The sequence below is a fragment of the Felis catus genome, chromosome E2 (assembly GCF_018350175.1).
Source record: "Felis catus isolate Fca126 chromosome E2, F.catus_Fca126_mat1.0, whole genome shotgun sequence".
NCBI classification, from domain to species: domain Eukaryota; kingdom Metazoa; phylum Chordata; class Mammalia; order Carnivora; family Felidae; genus Felis; species Felis catus.
In genome coordinates, this window is record NC_058382.1 from 1,693,802 (window position 1) to 1,714,736 (window position 20,935).

Here is a 20,935-nt window from a genome sequence, read left to right on the forward strand (position 1 = left end):
GTTAAGCGTGGCACTTAGGCTGAGGTCATGATCTCACAGTTCGTAGGTTTGAGCCCCACGTAGGCCTCTGTGCTGATAGCTCAGAGTGTGGAGCCTGCTTCGGATTCTGTGTCTCCCTCTCTCTGATCCTCCCCCGCTTCCTCTCTCTCTCTTTCTCAAAAAGCAGCAAAACTTTCATTTTTATCCTGTAGTACTGTGGATTACAGCTGTGAACAATTAAAAGAATCTGTCGACTTCCATCAAGGCTGATTAATGACCCGGAGAGGAAATTGCCAGGGAGAGACCCCGAGAGTCACTGAACGTGAAACGTCACCTGAAACTGCTCCTGCCAGTGTGGGGGCAGGATCTTGTTTTTAGTTACATTTTTGTATCTTATAAATGTGGACTTTTTGCAGTTAATTTTTATTTGTTTAAACATTGCATTCAAATATTATTTTGATCACAGCAGTTTTTGCACCCCCTTAAATAGCTCCCGTGGTGAGAGCTACATCTTCTTCACCCTAATCCTGGAACTAATTAAAAAGAACTCTTTTGGGGGCGCCTGGGTGGCGCAGTCGGTTAAGCGTCCGACTTCAGCCAGGTCACGATCTCGCGGTCCGTGAGTTCGAGCCCCGCGTCAGGCTCTGGGCTGATGGCTCAGAGCCCGGAGCCTGTTTCCGATTCTGTGTCTCCCTCTCTCTCTGCCCCTCCCCCGTTCATGCTCTGTCTCTCTCTGTCCCAAAAATAAATAAAAAACGTTGAAAAAAATTAAAAAAAAAAACGTTGAAAAAAAAAAGAACTCTTTTGATTTTTGTTTGTTTGTTGTTTAAAGTAAGCTCTATGCCCAACATGGGGCTTGAACTCACAACACCGAAGAGTCGCACGCTCTACCGACTGAGCCAGCCAGGTGCTTCCCAAGAACCCTTTTAATATAAGTAAAGGTCACCACTTCAAAAGATAAGTGTAGAGCATTAAAAAAAAAGCAGTTAAAAAAATACATAGGTATAGAATGAACACTGAAAACAAGATGTGTGAATACAGTAGCACTCAGAAGTGCTCTTGTGATGGTTTTGCGGTAGAGATTAGTAGAAATTATTAAATCTATCAATGGAAGAATGGGCGGTTTATCTAGCCCTTCCTAGATTAGGAGGGTCTGTTTGTAAGAAGTGATGCAATTGGTAAAGATAAAACTTCAGAAGCACGAAAGATTAAACAAACAGGTGGGGCCATCCAGGCTGATGATATAAAACCGTCCTTGAGGCGGACTGTTTCCCGAATTAACCCTAAGACCTCAGGACTCCACCAACATGGCTCAAGATAATTCTCCAAACAGTAAGTTCCCCACACACCTGACTGAGGTTTCTGTTTCGTTGGTTTGGGAGGAAATTGACTACAAACTCATGGGCTTGCCACAACTTGTGGGAGTTCCATTTTAAACCTTTTTTTTTTTTTAACGTTTATTTATTTTTAAGAGGGGGGTGGAGGAGAGAGAATCGCAAGCAGGCTTCAGGCTGCCAGCACAGAGCCCAACTTGGGGTTCAATCTTACTAATTGTGAGATCATGACCTGAGCCGAAATCAGGAGTCAGATGCTTAACTGACTGAGCCCCATTTTTAAATTTTAAAATAACTGTATTAGGATTGGGAAAATTTTTCTCTCATATGATATGAAAATATGCTGTGTATTGTGCATTGGGAATTTCAGAAAGATACAGGCAATCATGAATTAAACAAAATAGAAGATTTTTGCTTCAGGAAGGAGAGGGAGAGAGATACATTTAAAGAAACTGGTAAAAAAAAAAAAAGAGGGGGGCACCTGAGTGGTTCAGTTGGTTAAGCATCTGATTCTTGATTTCAGCTCAGGTCATGATCTCACAGTAGGTGAGGTTGAGCCCCACATCGAGCTCCAAGCTGCTGGTACAGAGCCTGCTTGGGATTCACTCTCCTTCTCTGCCCCTCCTCCACGTGCTTTCTCTCTCTTGTTTTTTTTTTTTTTAATTTTTTAACGTTTATTTATTTTTGAGACAGTGAGAGAGCATGAACAGGGGAGGGGCAGAGAGAGGGAGACACAGAATCTGAAACAGGCTCCGGGCTCTGAGCTGTCAGCACAGAGCCCGACTCGGGGCTTGAACTCACGGACCGCGAGATCATGACCTGAGCTGAAGTCGGCCGCTTAACCGACTGAGCCACCCAGGCGCCCCACTTTCTCTCTCAAAATAAATAAATAAACTTAAAAAACAACAACAACAACAACAAATTGGGGCACCTGGGTGGTTTAGTCGGTTAAGTGTCTGACTTCGGCTCAGGTCATGATCTCATGGTTCGTGGGTTCGAGCTCCATGTTGGGCTCTGTGCTGATGGCTCAGAGCCTGGAGCCTGCTTCTGATTCTGTGTCTCCCTCTCTCTCTGCCTCTCCCCTGCTCAAAAATGAATACACATTTACAAAAATTGTTTTAAAAAAAAACAATGGGAGGCATGAGAAATTTCATAGACCAGAATATCTTTGGAATCAAAGAAACTTCCAGACTTCTTTCTCAAGACTGAACTTTACTCTTGAACTTTGGATTCATCGGTCTCACTTGTTTGTCTAACAAGTGTCCCAAACTCAGCGTGTCCCAAACTGGACTCCATGTTTACACCCAAACTCTCCCCCACAGAGTTTATCCTCACTGAGGACATGTCAGCTGTTCATGCTAAAAACTCTAGGGAACATCCTTGACCTACTTTTCTCTCATGACTTATGTCTAATCAGTCTGGCAGTTCTGTTGATTTTAACTTTAAAATATTTTAGGAATCTGACCATTTCTTGGTCCATCCCCACACGGCCCTGCAAGGCCCTATACAATCTGTCTTCTACCCCCCCCACCAAGGTCTAGGACCTCACCTGTTTCTGCTTTGTTCCAGACTGTGTAGCCCTCTGCTCTCTCTTAAAGAGGCCAGGCAGGCTCCTACTGCCATCCCCAGTCCCTGCAAGGTGGTTCTCCACATGTCAGCATGGGTCCCTCTCTCATTTGCTTCAAGTCTTTGCTTAAGTCATTTGTTTTCTTATTTCAACATTTTCAATGTTTTGTTTATTTTTGAGACCGTGCAAGTGGGGGTGGGTGGGTCAGAGACAGGGGGACAGTGGATCCAAAGCTGGCTCTGTGCTGACAGGCTGACAGAGAGAGCCCAATGCAGGGCTGGAACTCACGAACTGCAAGAACGTGACCTGAACCGAAAACCAAGAGTCAGAAGCGCCACCGACTGAGCCACCCAGGAGCCCCGAATCAAGTCATTTTCTAAGTGAAGTCTTCCCTAATTACTTGGCTTAAAATTGTGACTTCATCCCATGCATTCTTTCTTTTCCCTCCTCCTTTATTTAAAATTTTTTTTTTTTTTAATTTTTAAATTTTTTTTCCACGTTTATTTATTTTTGGGACAGAGAGAGACAGAGCATGAACGGGGGAGGGGCAGAGAGAGAGGGAGACACAGAATCGGAAACAGGCTCCAGGCTCTGAGCCATCAGCCCAGAGCCCGACGCGGGGCTCGAACTCCCGGACCGCGAGATCGTGACCTGGCTGAAGTCGGACGCTTAACCAACTGCGCCACCCAGGCGCCCCTAAAATTTTTTTTTTATGTTTAGGGGCTCCTGGGTGGCTCAGTCGGTTAAGCATCGACTTCGGCTCAGGTCATGATCTCGGTTCATGAGTTCGAGCCCCGCGTCGGGCTCTGTGCTGTCAGCTCGGAGCCTGGAGCCTGCTTCCGATTCTGTGTCTCCCTCTCTCTCTGCCTTTCCCTCCCTCACACTCTGTCTCTCTCTGTCTCAAATATAAATAAAAAACATTAATTAAAAAAATTAAAAAGAAATTTTTATGTTTATGTATTTTTGAGAGAGAGAGAGCCCACGCGCACGTAAGTGGGGGAGGGGGAGGCAGACATAGAATCCGAAGCAGGCTCCAGGCTCTGAGCTGAGCTGTTAGCACAGAGCCCCTTCGGATTCTCTGTCTCCCTCTCTTCTCTGCCTCTCCCCCACTGCTGCCCTCTCTCTCAAAAAGAAATGAACATTTTTTAAAAAGTTTAAAAAAATCCAATTGACAGGTGTATCTTAGTATAATACAGCATACAACAAAGTTCACTGAAATGGTTTCAGACTCCTCGTGGCAGCTAATATCTAAGAAAGTTTATGCCACTTGTTATAGCGGGTTTTTAATTTGATGGAGTTTTAATTATCTGAAAGGCTATGCCACTTGTTATAGCGGGTTTTTAATTTGGTGGAGTTTTAATTATCTGAAAGGCTATTAAAGTACAACTCTGTGCCCAACTATATACACCTGTCTGAGGCTGTATATGTCATGATTGAGCTAAAAAGAACATATCACAAGAGATCAGATGCAGCTATAAGAATCCAGCTCTCTTCTATATGGCTAAGTATAGACATCAAAGTAATTTCCATAAATGTAAAGCAATGCCACTTACCTCAGTGATCATTTTTATTCCAAGGTGATAATTTTTTTAATAAAAATGTTATTTTTGTTAAAATGTAATGGGTTTGTTGACATTTGAAAATGGATTAATCTGGGGCGCCTGGGTGGCTCAGTCGGTTAAGCGTCCGACTTCGGCTCAGGTCATGATCTCACGGTCTGTGAGTTCAAGCCCCGCGTCGGGCTCTGTGCTGACAGCTCAGAGCCTGGAGCCTGCTTCAGATTCTGTGTCTCCCTCTCTCTGCCCCTCCCCTGTTCATGCTCTGTCTCTCTCTGTCTCAAAAATAAATAAACATTAAAAAAAAATTAAAAAAAAAAAAGAAAATGGATTAATCAAGGGGTGCCTAGGTGGCTCAGTCGGTTAAGCATCTGACTTCAGCTCAGGTCATGATCTTGGGTTTTGTGGGTTTGAGCCCCATGTCAGGCTCTGTGCTGACAGCTCAGCTCAGAGCCTGGAGCCTGCTTCAGAATCTGTGTCTCCCTCTCTCTCTGCCCCTCCCCTGCTCACACTCGCTATCTCTCGCTCTCAAAAATAAATAAACAAAAAATTTTAAATAAAATGGATTAACCAATGTTCTCACTTTTAATTTTTTTTAATTTTTTAAAATGTTTTATTATTTATTTTTGAGACAGAGAGACAGAGCATGAACGGGGGAGGGTCACAGAGAGAGGGAGACACAGAATCTGAAACAGGCTCCAGGCTCCGAGCTGTCAGCACAGAGCCCGACGCGGGGCTTGAACTCACAGACCATCAGATCGTGACCTGAGCCGAAGTCGGATGCTCAACCGACTGAGCCACCCAGGCGCCCCACACTTTTAATTTTTAATAAGGTAAAACAAACGGTCTTTGGATATTCAGTTTTAAAAGTGCAAATGGGTCCTGAAGCCAAAAACATTGGGATTTAGTGATCTAGGAATACTTTCTAGAGAAAAAAAATTGTGCAATAATTTTCAAGTTTTTTTTTTTCTTTTTCTTGTCTTCTTAGTAACGCACAATTGATAGGTTACTGCTCCTCAGCAACACACACTTGCTTCCCCTCCCCGTGCACAGGCGTCCATCTGTTCCATGCAGTGCATTTCATGCCATTTAGAGATAGGTGTCTTGTGATATGTGTATATCCTTCACAAATACACAACATTGTTTTGGTGGAACGTAACTTATTTAAATTAGTTGATCTTTACTGGAATCACTTGTTTCTCTCCAGCTTTTTATTGAAGTACAACTGCACATGGTAAAATGCAAACCATAAGTGTACAATTTGATTTAATTTATGTGTACACCTATGTAGGTATATACATAATTGCTACACAGAAATATTATTGCTCTGTATAAACTCCATTTTGTGCCTTCCTTTCTCGACTTAATTCTGTGCCTTTGAGACCTATCGATCTTGTTTCCCTTGTCATTTTTTTTTTTTTCTCATTATTTTGGTCTTAAGGCATAAAATTCCGTCACGGGGATATTAGCACATTTTACTTACCCATTCGTGTAGCCATGGGCATTTAGGTTGCTCCAACTGTTAATACGAACAGCATTCTGAAAAATATGTCATGGAGATTTGAGTGGGAAATAAATGACGGCATTACAATTACTGCATATAATTTAAACAAGCATAGCCCAATTGCCCCACCCGCTATCTAAAGTACATTCCAACCAGCTCTCCAGAAGGGTTTCCATCTCCCCACCCCACCCCCATCATTGCAAGCATCTGACTTTATCTGATTTTCTAACTTTTGAACTGCAGTTTTCAGTTATGTCTTTGGTTCCAGAAATTTTTCCCATTGTGTTTTGGGAAGATTAAATAGCTTATTTAACTCTTTTCTATCTCAATGTGACACGGATTCTTTCGTACATGATTTTCCATTTACTTTTACATTTCACAGGTCTTTAATTTGGCATTTTGAAATATACTGTGTATCATGACTCAACTTCATTTTTCTTCATACAGCAAGCCATTTTCTTTACCCAACACTACCCTTTCCCACTGATTTTGGAGGCTCTGGCTGTCCCAAGTTCTATATAGAACAGGCTTTCTGTTCCTCGGCTTTCTGTTGGGTTCCATTTGTCTACTGGTCTGTTTCTGCATGAGTACTGTAAGAAAAAGCTCTTACTACTCTATTTTATCTGGATAATTAAATGCATCATCTTTATCCTTTTTAAACAAAATGTATAATCTACTTTGTGGGCTTGTATTCTCCCCGTATGTTTTAGGTGGCCCTCAAAATCCTGTTTGGTCTCTTCTCAGAAAACAGCCATATTCTCATCATGAGAAAAACATCAGATAAACTCCGATGAGGTTCTACAAAACACTTGCTCAGTACTCCTTAGAACTGTCTATATCGTGAAAAACTAAAGTCTAAGAAACTGTCAGGGCCAAAGGGAGCCTAAGGAGATCTGAGGACCCATTGTAATATGGTACCTTAGATAGCATCTGAGAACGGAAAAAGGATACTAGATAAAAACTTTTAGATAAAAACTTGGAAAAGATGAATAAAGTATGGACTCTACTTACCAACAATGCAACAGTATCAGTTCCTTCATTGTGAGAAATGTACTGTGGTAATATGTTAATAATAGGGGAGGGGTACCTAGTTGGCTCAGTTGGGAGAGCATGTGACTTTTTTTTTTTTTCTGAGAACTGGGGATAGGGGCTGAGGGATAGAGAGAAAGTGAGAGATTGAGCAATCTTAAGCAGGCTCCGTGCTCCATGCCCCACTCCCCCTTGGCGGGGGCACGGGTCCCTCTGTAGGGCTCAATCCCATGACCCTATGATCAAGACCTGAACTGAAATCAAGAGTACAACGCTCAACCAACTGAGTCACCCAGGCGCCCCTGAGTATGTGGCTCTTTTTTTTAAGCTTATTTATTTTGAGAGAGAGAGAGAGAGAGAGAGAGAGAGAGAGAGAGCACAAGTGGGGAGGGGCAGAGAGTGGGAAAAAGACAGAATCCTAAGCAGACTCTACACTGTCTGTGCAGAGCCTGATGTGGGGCTCTAATTCAGCAACTGTGAGATCATGACCTGAGCTGAAAGGTGGATGCTTAACTGACTGAGCCACCCAGGTGCCCCAAACATGTGATTCTTGATCTCTGGGTCATGAGCTCGAGCCCCACATTGGGTGTAGAGATTACCTAGAAAAAAGTACAATGAATAATAGGGGAAACTGGGAATGGAAGATATGGGAACTCCTCATACCAGCTTTGTAACTTCTCTGTAAATCTGAACATCCTAAAATAAGGTTTACTTCAAATATCCTGTTGGTATTTTTGTTTGGAAATGCAATTCCCTGTTAATAGAATGTTCACTACTACCAACACAATGGCAGTGAATACCCATGTGTGTTACCCAGACGTACACATGTCCGTTCCTCTAGGATAGAGACTCAGGAAGGGAATTACCAAGCTGTAACGGTCTGGAGCTTTGTGCCCCCCAGAGTCAGAGATGAACCATCTTGATACTGATCTCTAGGAACCGTTAGCTTATTGGGCTATAACATGCTCCTAGGTTGATAAGAGATCTTCCTCAGATTTTTCTCTTTGCTTTCCTCTTTTCTTATCCTTCATCTTACTTTAGCTCTTCATCTCCTGTTCCTCCCTGCCCACCCTCTACCTGTCAGTGTAGGAATTAGGCAGGAGGCCCTAATTTGCTTATCCCCACCCCCCATTCCCTAGGGAGTTGATCTGGGTTAGTTAGAAGTTCCTCTATATCTATTTCAGGGATTAAGCTTTCCTTTGAGCTTTTTACTGTAAAGGATTTTTCCTTTTCAGAATGTATACAGTCAAGGATCTGTGCACAGAGAAGAACCTACTTGAAGGTATAAGATGGGTAGGGTCCTGTGAGGGTTTTTTAACCTAAGGCCAACCTCAGAGAAGATTACTTTGCCATCAGAAAAATTCAATCATGACTATTTGGAGCACAGAGTGTGGGCCTTAGACTGGAGGGTCAGGGAAGGACTCTGAGAAGGTGGTGCTCAAGCTGGAACCTGTCATAAAGGAGCAAGCTAGTCCCTCATCACATGAAGGGCATCGCAGGAAGAGAAGAACAAGTACCAAGTTCTGGAGTAGAAGGAAGTTGGCCTGGTTGTGGGACAGAAAGTTGGTGGTAGTGGCTGGAGGGACACATTTATTCCAAGGTATAAGGCCAAGGAAGTCATTATATGTGACTAGGTCAAAAATATTGGTGAGGGCCTGATCAACATGGTAAGATTCAAGAGGACTTGAGAATGATAGTAAAGTTAACCTTCTCCTTTCGGGGTGCCTGGCTCTCTCAGTTGGTAGATTATGTGACTCTTGACCTCAGGGTTGTAAGCTGGACTCCAAGTTGGGTGTAGAGATGACTTAAAAAAATTTAGAACTCTAGGGACACCTGGGTGGCTCAGTCAGTCAAGCTTCTGGCTTTGGCTCAGGTCATAATCTCACAGTTCGTGAGTTTGAGCCTCACATCAGGCTTGCTGCTGTCAGCACAAAGCCCGCTTTAGATCCTCTGTCTCTCTGTCCCTGTGCTGCTCAGGCACATGCACACACTCTCTCTTTCTCTCTCTGAAAAATAAACATTAAAAAAAAAAACCAAAAATTTATTAAATAAATAAATAAATAAATAAATAAATAAATAAAATTTTAGCCTTCTTTCAATGAAGTACAACAGACCAGGAGGTAGTAGACTGATATTCAAATGAAGATTTAAACTTGTAGGAGGGACAAACATTCAAGGATCAAAGAAAAAAAAGCATCCCTGTGGTCTGGGAATCTCAATGAATTCTTTATTTTGCTGTAGTTAAGAGTTTTGACTGGATTTTTTTTTTTTTTTGCATAAATGTGGAGTTTGACTTTTTTGAGTCTTGTTGTTCCCTTAGTTGTTAATTTTAGTCACTCTGACCTGTGTGAGGCGGTATCTCAATGTGGTTTTGATTTGTATTTCCCTGGTGATGAGTGATGCTGAGCATCTTTTCATGTGTCTGTTGGCCATCTGGATGTCTTCTTTGGAAAAGTATCTATTCATGTCTTTTGCCCATTTCTTCACTGGATTATTTGTCTTTTGGGTGTTGAGTTTGATAAGTTCTTTATAGATTTTGGATACTAACCCTTTATCTGATATGTTACTTGCAAATATCTTCTCCCATTCTGTCGGTTGCCTTTTAGTTTTGTTGATTGTTTCCTTTGTTGTACAGACACTTTTTTATTTTGATGAGGTCCCAATAGTTCATTCTTGCTTTTGTTTCTCTTGCCTCTGGAGACATGTCTAGTAAGAAGTTGCTGCAGCCACGGTCAAAGAGGTTATTGCCTGTTTTCTCCTCTAGGATTTTGATGGTTTCCTGTCTTATGTTTAGGTCTTTCATCCACTTTGAGTATTTTTGTGTATGGTGTAAGAAAGTGGTCCAGGTTCATTCTTCTGCATGTTGCTATAAGAACCAAATGATCCTCCCCATAGTGTTTTTAAAAACATTTTGGAAAGTGATCCTGTTTATCTGCTATTGAGGGCAATGGATTTTACCCGGAAATTAAACCAGAAAAACTGAAAGGGACTTAATGTACTTCATTTGCTCTTCATTTCTATGGTTTCGAGTATTCATGATTGTAATGACCTATTATTACATGCCTTTTCTTGACTCATTCTTCTTAATCCATATGAACAGAACACATAAATTTTTCATGGTTTTTGAAAAATAGAAGACCTTGACTCCCACTCATGGGATTCAGATAAAATAGAGAAGTTCAAGAATCACCTTTGTGTGGGGCGCCTGGGTGGCTCAGTCGGTTAAGCGTCCAACTTCGGCTCAGGCCATGATTTCGTGGTCCATGAGTTCGAGCCCCATGTCAGGCTCTGTGCTGATAGCTCAGAACCTGGAGCCTGTTTCAGATTCTGTGTCTCCCTCTCTCTCTGACCTTCTCCCATTCATGCTCTGTCTCTCTCTGTCTCAAAAATAAATAAACGTTTAAAAAAAAAAAGAATCACCCTTGTGTATTTAAGGGATTTATAATTGTGTCAGAGTTCTTTCCTACTGGGTTCTGGTGGATTACAAAGAAAAGAAGAAATCAAACACTAGCTTGAGCCTGAAGTTTGAAATTTATAAGCTGGCCTATTAAATGCTTCGTCTTTCCTAATCTTTCCACAGAGACCACACCAGTGAATCACAGACGCAGCCGCACCAAATTCACACAAGATCAATTGAAAATCCTCATCAAAGCATTTGATAAAAACCCTTACCCAGGTTATGCTACCAAACAAAAACTTGCTTTAGAAGTCAATACTGAAGAGTCTCGAATCCAGGTAAGTTACAAATTCTGTATCTCCAAGACTAAAAGACAAGGAGGCAAGGAAACTATTAATCGAGCACATTATGTGCCAGTGTGCTAAGGGCTTTGCGTGAAGTAACTTGACACCCAGAATGAAGTCACAAGGATGCTGCTCTTTGTCTCACTTCACAAATGTGAGTACTGAGGGTGAAAGAGTGTCTAGGAGTGGCAACGACATGTGCAGGTGCTTCTTCAGAGAAGAGGAAATACTTGAGCTGGTTGATAAATGCATAATAATTGCAGCATCTATTTATTAACTTAAAAAGATTACTATAGTCATGTTGGGACCAGATTGTGAAGATGCTAAATGCCAAACCTTGACCTAAGACTTAGTCGGATGTGACAGGTATCTGTAACAGTACTGAGCTTAGACCTATAAGAATCACACCCTTTGAAGACAGGCAGTAATAGGGTGAGATGACCTAGACATACTTAATTCTCTCATTTTCTTTTCCTCACTCAAGATTTGGTTTCAGAATCGAAGAGCTAGGCACCAGAAGAAATCAGAACCCGATGAGGACTTAGAATCAAGCCAAGACCAAGATCACCTTGAAGAGGAGATTCAAAGTAAATAGTCTGTTCCAGTCCTTCCACAACAGAGCTTCTTGGGTACACAAGGTCCTCTCTACTTGGAGCTAACTACTACTCTGAGTGGGAGAGGAATGTTCTTTCTCTCAGGGCCTCCTGTTCAAGGTCTTCTGGTAGCAATGGGTCCAATATGGCCCCTGGAAATTCTTTCCTGCATGGTTCATGGACCTTTTGAGACTTTGCTCTGCTTACCTTCTTTCCACTGGAAAGAACCAGCAACCTAGCCATATACTGTGTCTCTTCTAGAACCTTCTGCCTGGAATAAGCCAGGGCAAGGCCCTCTTAAGGAGATGCAATGTATTAGATGGAGACAGTGTAGGACAGGTTTGGGTTCCTTGTTTGGGAATATGTCAACTGACCTCTGAAATGTTCCGTGACCCTCAGTCTTACACCTATCCTAGGTAGAGAAGACAGACGGAGTCGTACCAACTATACATCCTTGCAATTACACGCCCTCATTGAGGCATTTTCGAACAATCCTTATCCTGGCTTTGATTCCAGAGAGCAACTTGCTAAAGAAATTGGTGTTCCCGAGTCAAGAGTCCAAGTAAGTGATAAAGAATTTGCCCCATCTCCTAGGATGGAGATGTAGGAGATGGCGAGCCCTGTGGATGGACATGTGAGGCACATTCCCACCCCAGGGCCTCTCATGAGCTATTCTCTCCATCTAGTAGGTTCTTGAGGCTTATTTATTTAGAGAGAGAGTGAACACGAGTAGAGAAGAGGCAGAGAGAGAGGGAGAGAGAATCCCAAGCAGGCTCCCTGCAGACAGCACAGAGCCTGATGTGGGCCTTGATCCCACAAACCATGAGATCATGACCTGAGCTGAAACCGAGAGTCAGACGCGTAACCACCTGAGCCACCCAGGCGCCCCTCCATCTGGTTGCCCTAGGGCCAGCTATCTCACCCCCTTCAGTTCTTTCTTGCTGTAACCAGTGTTTTATTTTTGTTTTCTTTCTTTCTTTATTTTCACTGAATTTATTACTAATATTAAAAATATTTTAAAAAATTCTTTCTCAGTTCTGCAATGGCCCTCTTCCCTCCTTCTTGCCCACACTCCTGATGCATTTTCTCAGGACAGGTTGAAAACCGAACCTGTCTGCCATTATTTTCACAGAAAGCAACCAGTGCCAGGGATGTCAGGGAAGAAGGTTGGAAGAAGGCAACGGTACTGTCCAGGTTCCATCCTAAGGTTGGCTGGGTGGAGAGTCACAGAATTCAGTCAAAAAGTCTGGTGGCCTTGCAGTGACTTAGTCTAAGTAAAGTGGGCTGGACAGGAGAATAGGGTAGCCCACCAGAGGCTTTAGAGAACACCTCAAAATCTTGTGTCAAACCCTGAAGAACTGACACCAGGAGAAGAATGGGGAGAACCAGGGAGGCAGTCTTGTGGAAAGTTCTACAATTCTCCCATGTTGGGAGGTTACAGGAAGTCTAGAGGTCACCAAGAGCCTCACTCATTTTGGCAGAAAAGCTCAACTCTAGCATTAGGACATCAAAAAGAGACCAACCACATTGAAAAAGGCTACAAAGGGATGCACAGTTTCATAAGCACAGGGATCACAGACCAGAGTGGTGGGGACCATGCTGCTGACACACAGAAACTACAAAATCCAAAAGCAAGGAGAATGGCCTTTCAGGGGTAACTCCACCTATCATTCAGACTTGACCCCAGGTCACACAACCTGGTGAATTTCGCAGAGCTGCTGGCAACACTAGGGGCAGAGGGTGTCACGTAAAAAGGACTTAAAACAAGCAGCTGGAAGGAGGGAATGATAGGAAACTGCTCCAGGGAATCGAGGGCAGCACTGGGGGCTGGGTGGACAGGTGCCCAAGCAGCAGCACCAAAGAGGTTTCCTGTATAGCAGCCAGCTGGCACAGGGGACGAGGACCCAGGAGGCAGATGAAGGGAACAAAGATGGGGTCCTGAACATGAGTCTCTGGAGGCTGGATCAGAAGAAAGACCACATACTGGGCACCAGTGATGACACACAACTCTGGACCAAAAGGGGGGGTGGGTGTCCCTGACTGAGGGTAGTGGGTGGAACAGCTTCAAAGTAGCCATCACAGAGCCACAGGGGACTATGTGGCCTTCAGGTCACAGGAGGCTCCTCCCCGCCTGGATGGGAAGATACAGTCTCACAGGATGGTCTGTTGATACCAGGGTGATAGAAGACACAGAGGTCCTCATATTGACACTGGCCCTTTTTGGCAAAGTGTCTGCATACAGGACAGTTGGATTTGTCTTCCATAACCTGGAGTCCATCCTTGGGCAGGGAGGTATTCTTGATAAGAGACCAGCTTCTGAGCTTCAAGAGTTTCTCTGCTCTTTGTTGGAAGCCTCCCCTGGAGGGACTCCCATGGCCTGGTCTGGGAGAACAAGGTTCAGTATTGCCCACGCCCTCCCCCAACCAACCACAACTATTTGGGCCTCATCTGGGTCCTGGGCCTCCCCGAATTGGGCCTCTGCCCAGGGGAGGAGGTGGGGCACTCAGCATTGTGGAGTCATTGGTCTTCTTGATTCTGGAGGACCTCCATGAAGAGCTGATTGGGGTCATCAAGCTTTCCATTGGCCAGAAGGCCAGGTGGTCTAATGGGACTCCCATCCTTCTCATTTCTGGTCTCTTTCCTCCTGCTCTGGCAAGGGGAGCTGTTGCTTGGGATTCTGCATCTTGTGCTTTGGCATTATGGCGGCAATGGCTGCGGTGGGATTTAGAGAGCAGTGACTGAGGAAGGGATTGTTTTCTACTCTTTGTCTTCTGAATACCTCCTGACACAAGGAATAATAATTTGTTGAATGAAGGAAGGAATGTTTCTTTACATGCAATATGAGCCAGGCATTTGCCTAAAGTCTTTACATCTATCACAGTTTTCAGCCTTTCTAATTATCTCATGAGGTTGGAATTATTTATAATATAGAGATTTAACATTTAACTCAGAGAAATGTAGGATCCAGATGGAATAGAATTCTGTCAGAGTGGTGTGTTGTGTGTGTGTATTTAAACCAGCGCTCCTTGGGTGCCTGGGTGGCTCAGTCAGTTAAGCATCTGAGTCCTGATTTTGCCTTGGGTCATGAGATCGAGCCTAGGTTGGCTCTGTGCTGACAAGCAGGGAACCTACTTGGGATTCTCTCTCTCCCTCTTCCTCCCACCCCCTCATTCTCTTTCTCTTTCAAAATAAATAAATGTTTTAAAAAAACAGTGTTCTTTCCAGTAATCTGATAATTCCAATAGTAGGATTAAATGTCACACAAATTTACCTCCTAGACAAATAGGAGCAAACAATGTGTTTGGTGTTTGGTCAGAAAGTTTCACAGAGGAAAACTTGATCTGGGGCTTGCAAAGCAGAGAGAGATCCCATGGGGGAAGACCAGAAGAGAGGGGGTTAATAAGGGCAGCAGTTGTGGTAGACTGGATTCCTAGCAGCAATCCTGTGGCTTCCAGAACATTGTGAATTGTCTATGGGCTGGTGAACTAGGGTGACATAAATATACTTAAGGAGGCCTCAAGTCTAGACCAATTGTGACCAGTTGATTAAGCTGTTGTGTTCAGGGTTTGTGGACACCATCTTCCATTAGCCTGTGAGCTGTGATAGGGGGCCCATCTCTGATTAACCCCTGTATGCTGAGCAGAGCTCAAAAGTCTTGAAGTGGATAAGACACTTGAAAATACTTGCTATAAGAGTTTATATTTTATCCTCTGGGTGGTAGAGACATGCTCAAAGAATTAAGACAGAGGAGAAAGCATGCTCTAGTTACAGTTTGAAATAGCTCCTCTTCCTCCAGTGAAGAATGGACTCCGCTATGGAAACAGGAAGTAAGTTTGACAATCAGTGAAAAGTCAAGGAGGCTGAGACATGGAAATGAGTGCTGTGTGAGAAACAGCACGGACACAGACTGATAGCAATGCATAGATGGGGTGTGGAGGACAGGGGTGGCGTGGAGAGGGAAAGAGATGAGATAACGAGGAAGATATGGTGGGTCTAGCTTGGATGGATGGCTAATCTTGGTGTTATCCAGCAGGAGGATTGGGTTCTAGAGGAGGATGTGCCTCGGTGAGGGTTGGGAGATTCTATGGAGAAGATGGATATAAATGGAAGACTGATTTTTTTGAGTAAATGGTTTGGTGTGATTCTGAAGGAGCGTGTGAGTTGGGAGAGAAGAAAACAGAAGCTGGTGATGAAGTACGAAGCTAATCTTGTCCTAATGTAGCCATTCCAATATTCTTTGGGCTAGTTTTCGCCTCAGAATTCAAAGCCGAATATATTTTTCCTTAAATTCAAGATATTGTGGGGCACCTGGGTGCCTCAGTCGGCTAAGTGTCCGACTCTTGATTTTGGCTCAGGTCATGATCTCGTGGTTTGTGAGATCAAGCCCCGTGTAGGGCTCTGCACTGACAGAGGGGCGCCTGCTTAGGATTTTCTCTCTCCCTCTCTTTCTGCCCCTCCCCTGCTCTCTCTCTCTCAAAATAAACATTTATAAAAAATAGATCTTGGTAGGTGCAGAAATAATGAGAAATCTCTGAATGACTTTATCAACAGGGCACTGGTTCTCATAGGTACCACAAGCAAGGCAGATGGAGAAAATTTATGATTCAGGTGTAGAAACTGAACACAGGGTTGCATATGTGCAGTTCCTCCAAAACAATCATTCACCTGCAGAGTGGTCTATACCTTCAGGAAGGACATGAAAGTTTTCATGGTATTACGTGACTTTTCCAAAGCCTGGTTTTTGGACTCCAGATCTGTGCCTATTCTATTTGCAACCTCTGTGAAAACCAAAAGTAGTAGTTGTGGAATGTGAGTGTGTGTGTGTGTGTGTGTGTGTGTGTGTGTGTGTATACGTAGTATATAAATACATATACGTTTTTCTAAAGTTATGTTATTATAATATATACATATACTTTAGATATATGTATATATAATGTGCATGTATGTGTGTAACTTATGGGCAGAGGCAAGGGGTAACAATTATGTCTTGTGGGATGAAAAATATCTCCCTAGACAGACAATATACTATCCTGGGTCATGGAAAAAACATAAGCATTTTTTTTTTATTTTTATTTTTTATTTTTTTTTTTAAATTTTTTTTTTAATGTTTATTTATTTTTGGGACAGAGAGAGACAGAGCATGAACGGGGGAGGGGCAGAGAGAGAGGGAGACACAGAATCGGAAACAGGCTCCAGGCTCCGAGCCATCAGCCCAGAGCCCGACGCGGGGCTCGAACTCACGGACCGCGAGATCGTGACCTGGCTGAAGTCGGACGCTTAACCGACTGCGCCACCCAGGTGCCCCAACATAAGCATTTTAAAGAGGAAGGAAAAAAAAAGATGGGAAAAGAATTCCAGGCAGAGGGAAGAGTGTCAGTATAGGCATGACATTTTAGGGAAAACCAGCACTGGTAATGAGGCGACCGTGGGGACTTAAGGATATGAAACCCATCGTGAAGGCACTAGGTGTGAGGTTCTGAATTTTGGGTTTTATCTTCAGACTTGATAGACCGTCCTAGCTGTCATATGGAAGGCTGGTGATTTTGGAATTAGGCCTAGAACCAACCCCCTCTCTCTTCCTTTTGCCTTGTGAAAGCAATGGTGAAGCTTGCATGACATCATTTGATTGAATTAATTCTTGATGTTTTACCCACTTAGATTTGGTTTCAAAATCGGAGATCCAGATTCCATGTCCAGAGAAAAAGAGAACCTGATGATGGAGACTTAGAACAGGGACAAGACCAGGAACAGGATCTCTGAGATGAGGGAGTTCAAGGTAATCACCCTGTTGTTCTCATGTTGGCTCACAGAGCAGAGCCTCCTGAGTGCCCAGTCCTTCCACATGATGGAGTCGACTCCAGCCATCTCTTGGGATACCTCCTACTCAAGTGCCTTATCAGGCTCCATGGAGTAAGGGGATTAGTTATAGTTCCTGAAGAGTCTTCCCAAGTCAGTGGTCCCCCAAAAGAATTCCACTGGCCACTTTCTAGCTGGAGCCCATAAACCCCATTAGAATGTGAATTTGTGGGGGGGGGGGTGTCTGAGTGGCTCAGTTGAGGCTCCAACTCTTGAACTCAGCTCAGGTCTTGATCTCAGGGTCATGAGTTCAAGCCCCACATTGGGTTCTGTGCTGGGCATGAAGACTACTCGAACAAAACTCACATTCTCTCTCTCTCTCTCTTTTTAATCGATGTCTTCCCGGTACCTGGTACATAGTAAACAATCTGTTGACTTTGTGGAAGGTATGGTTGAAACAATGGAGGAATCAGTCCTTAGGTTTGTTCTGCCAAAGGCCGGCTAGCGCATGGCTTTCCCAGGAGGTAGTAAGTTCCACACCAGACTAGAAAGGCGGGAACGAGTTTACTTCCATGTTTGAATGTACAAACTGGCTTCTTCCATTTTTCTTTCCTCCTTAGGCATAGAAGCTACACAAAATGGCCCCAGTCTTTCTATCAGCTGTCTTATTTCTCCAGAGCCAGAGCAAGATAGAGACATTCAGTGTATTTGATATCTTCAGTCTGGGCTCTACATTTCTCTCACTTGTCTTGGAAACATGTTTTCCTAAATATACCTCAGCTTTGCCAGAGCTGAACCTGCCGGAGACACTCAACAGGACTTTAGGAGGCGGAGACAGACACATGGTGCCACACCCTACCAACTGATCCTGGATCCAGAGTTCAGCGGATCTTGAGGACAACGAGAATAAACTTATTAATATCATTTTTCAAGCATCGTAGTCATTGTGATTTTTAAGAAAGATTTTGTTTTTAAGTAATCTCTACACTCAACATGGGGCTTGAACTCACAACTCCGAGATCAAGAGTCGCACGCTCCACTAATGGAACCAGCTGGGCGTCCCAGTTGTGCTTTTTAATAAGAGACATTTACTTTGTCTTCATCCCCCTTCCCAGCACAGAGCTTCTGAAACTTCTGGAGTTTCCTGTGATGACAGAAATTAGAGGATTGGCATTTTCAATCCTCCTGAACCTCTAAGAAGGAGAGAGGGGATGAAAGTTGAGTCAATTGCCAATGGCCAGTGATTTATTTATTTTTTAATTCCACTATAGTTAACATACAGTGTTATTAGTTTCAGGGGTACAATTCAGCGATTCATCAATTCTTTACATTATTCAGTGCTCATAAGAAGTATGCTCTTAATCCCCTTCCCCTATTTCATCCCCCCCCCCCCACTGCCTCCCCTCTGGTAATAAACAGTTTGTTCCCTATATTTAAGAGTCTGTTGTTTCTTGGCTTGCCTTTTTCCCTTTGTTCATTTGTTTTGCTTCTTAAATTCTACGTATGAGTGAAGTCATGGGATTTGTCTTTCTCTGCTTTATTTTTTACTTATTTTTAATTTTTTTAATGTTTATTTTTGGGAACAAGAGAGACACAGCAAGACTGGGGGAGGGACAGAGAGAGAGAGGGAGACACAGAATCTGAAGCAGGCTCCAGGCTCTGAGCTGTCAGCACAGAGCCTGACACAGGGCTCGAACCCACGAACCATGAGATCATGACCTGAACTGAAGTCGGACACTCAACTGACTGAGTCACCCAACTGACTGAGTCACATTTTAACATGTGATTAAAAAAAAATTAATGTTTATTTTTGAGAGAGAGAGAGAGAGAGAGAGAGAGCACAAGCAGGGGAGGGGCAGAGAGAGGGAGACACAGAATCTAAAGCAGGCTCCAGGCTCTGAACTGTCAGCACAGAGCCCCACGCGGGGCTTGAACCCAGAACTGTGAGATCATGACCTGAGCCAAAGTTGGGTGCTTAACTGACTAAGCCCCCCAGGCACCCCTGAATGTGATTTTTTAAAAATTTATTTTAGGAGTCTCTACCCCCAACATGGGTTTGGAACTCACAACCCCAAGATCAAGAGATGCACCAACATGGGGCGTCTGGGTGGTTCAGTTGTTTAAGTGGCTGCCTTCAGCTCAGGTTCGTGAGTTCAAGCCCCACGTTGGGGTCTCTGTTGTCTGCACAGAGCCTGCTTCAGATCTTCTGTCCCCATTTCTCTCTGCCCCTCTCCTGCTCTCTCATAAATGAATGAATGAATCAATAAGTAAGTAAGAGTTGCATACCCTACTGATTGAGACAGCCAGGCACCCTTTGATTTATTATACTTAGCATTATACTCTCCAGATTCATCATGTTGTTGTAAATGGTAAGATTTCATTCTTTTTTTAAATGTTTTTTAATGTTTTTATTTATTTTTGAAGGAGAGAGAGAGACAGACAGAGCATGAGTGGGGGAGGAACAGTGAGAGAGGGAGACACAGAATTCGAAGCAGTTTCCAGGCTCTAAGCTGTCAGCACAGAGCCACATGTGAGGCTCAAACTCACAAACTGCGAGATCATGACCTGAGCCGAAGTCGGACACTTAACCAACTGAGCCAGTCAGGTGCCCCAGATTTCATTCTTTTTAATGGCTGAATAGTATTCTATTATACGTATATACTACATTTGGTTTAACCATTGATCCAAGGATAGACACTTAGGTTACTTCTATCTTTGGGCTATTGGGAACAATGATGCTATAAACATAGGTTTACAAATATCTGTTTAAATCTCCATTTTGGGGGCACCTGGTGGCTCAGTCATTTAAGCATTGGACTTCAGCTCAGGTCATGATCTCGCAGTTTGTGGGTTCAAGCCCGGCATTGGGCTCTGTGCTGACAGCTCAGAGACTGGAGCCTGCTTTGGATTCTGTGTCTCCCTCTCTCTCTGCCCCTTCCTTGCTCATGGTCTGTCCCTCTCTCTCTCAAAAATAAACAAACATTAAAAAGAATTAAAAAAAAAAAACCTCTGTTTTCAATTCTTTGGAGGTATATATCCAGAAGTGAATTGCTGGACCAAATTTAAAGAATTTTTAAATAGATATTATGAAGCAAGTATTTTTAAAAGTAAACACTATGACCAAGTATGGATTTCTACAAGGAGTGTGGTAATTTTAAATATTCTAAAATTTCATGCCCAGTTAATAGTTGCATTCCATAAAAATTAAAAGTAAAGAACTTATATACTAGATGGAAAACCTTTAATTGATGTATACACATGAAGATGTTGGCTGTACTTTTTTTTTAATTTTTTTTAACGTTTTTATTTTATTTTTGAGACAGAGAGAGACAGAGCATGAATGGGGGAGGGACAGAGAGAGAGGGAGGCACAGAATCAGAAGCAGGCTCCAGGCTCTGAGCCATCAGCCCAGAGCCCGACGTGGGGCTCGAACTCACAGACCAGGAGATCGTGACCTGAGCTGAAGTCAGACGCTTAACTGACTGAGCCACCCAGGCGCCCCTGGCTGTACTTTATTTGTAAATAAGTTCACGTTCTAGGTCAGTACAATCCAATAGAAATTTCTGCACTGATGGAAATATTCTACATTGGTGTTGTCCAATATAACAGCCGCAGGCCACAGTTGACTACTGAGTAGTAGAAATATGGTATGGCCAATACGACAGAGGAACTGCATTAAAAAATTTTTTTTAATGTTTACTTATTTTTGAGACAGAGACAGAGCACGAGTGGGGGAGGGGGAGGGAGAGACACACACACAGAATCCGAAGGAGTCTCCAGGCTCTGAGCTGTCAGCACAGAGCCCGATGTGGGGCTCGAACCCATGGACCGTGAGA

General features: G+C 43.4%; 1 protein-coding gene and 1 pseudogene across 1 annotated transcript; one reads left to right on the forward strand and one right to left on the reverse strand.

The window, feature by feature from the left end:
- Positions 1-1,266: 1,266 nt before the first annotated feature.
- On the forward strand, positions 1,267-18,483 carry DUXA (double homeobox A). Its single transcript, XM_019818844.2, has 6 exons — positions 1,267-1,311; positions 10,550-10,704; positions 11,195-11,297; positions 11,720-11,865; positions 16,962-17,079; positions 17,720-18,483. The coding sequence occupies exons 1-5, from the start codon at positions 1,287-1,289 to the stop codon at positions 17,061-17,063; spliced, it is 531 nt and encodes a 176-aa protein (XP_019674403.1). The 5' UTR covers positions 1,267-1,286; the 3' UTR covers positions 17,064-17,079; positions 17,720-18,483.
- On the reverse strand, positions 13,275-14,001 carry LOC109494650 (annotated as a pseudogene).
- Positions 18,484-20,935: the final 2,452 nt, after the last annotated feature.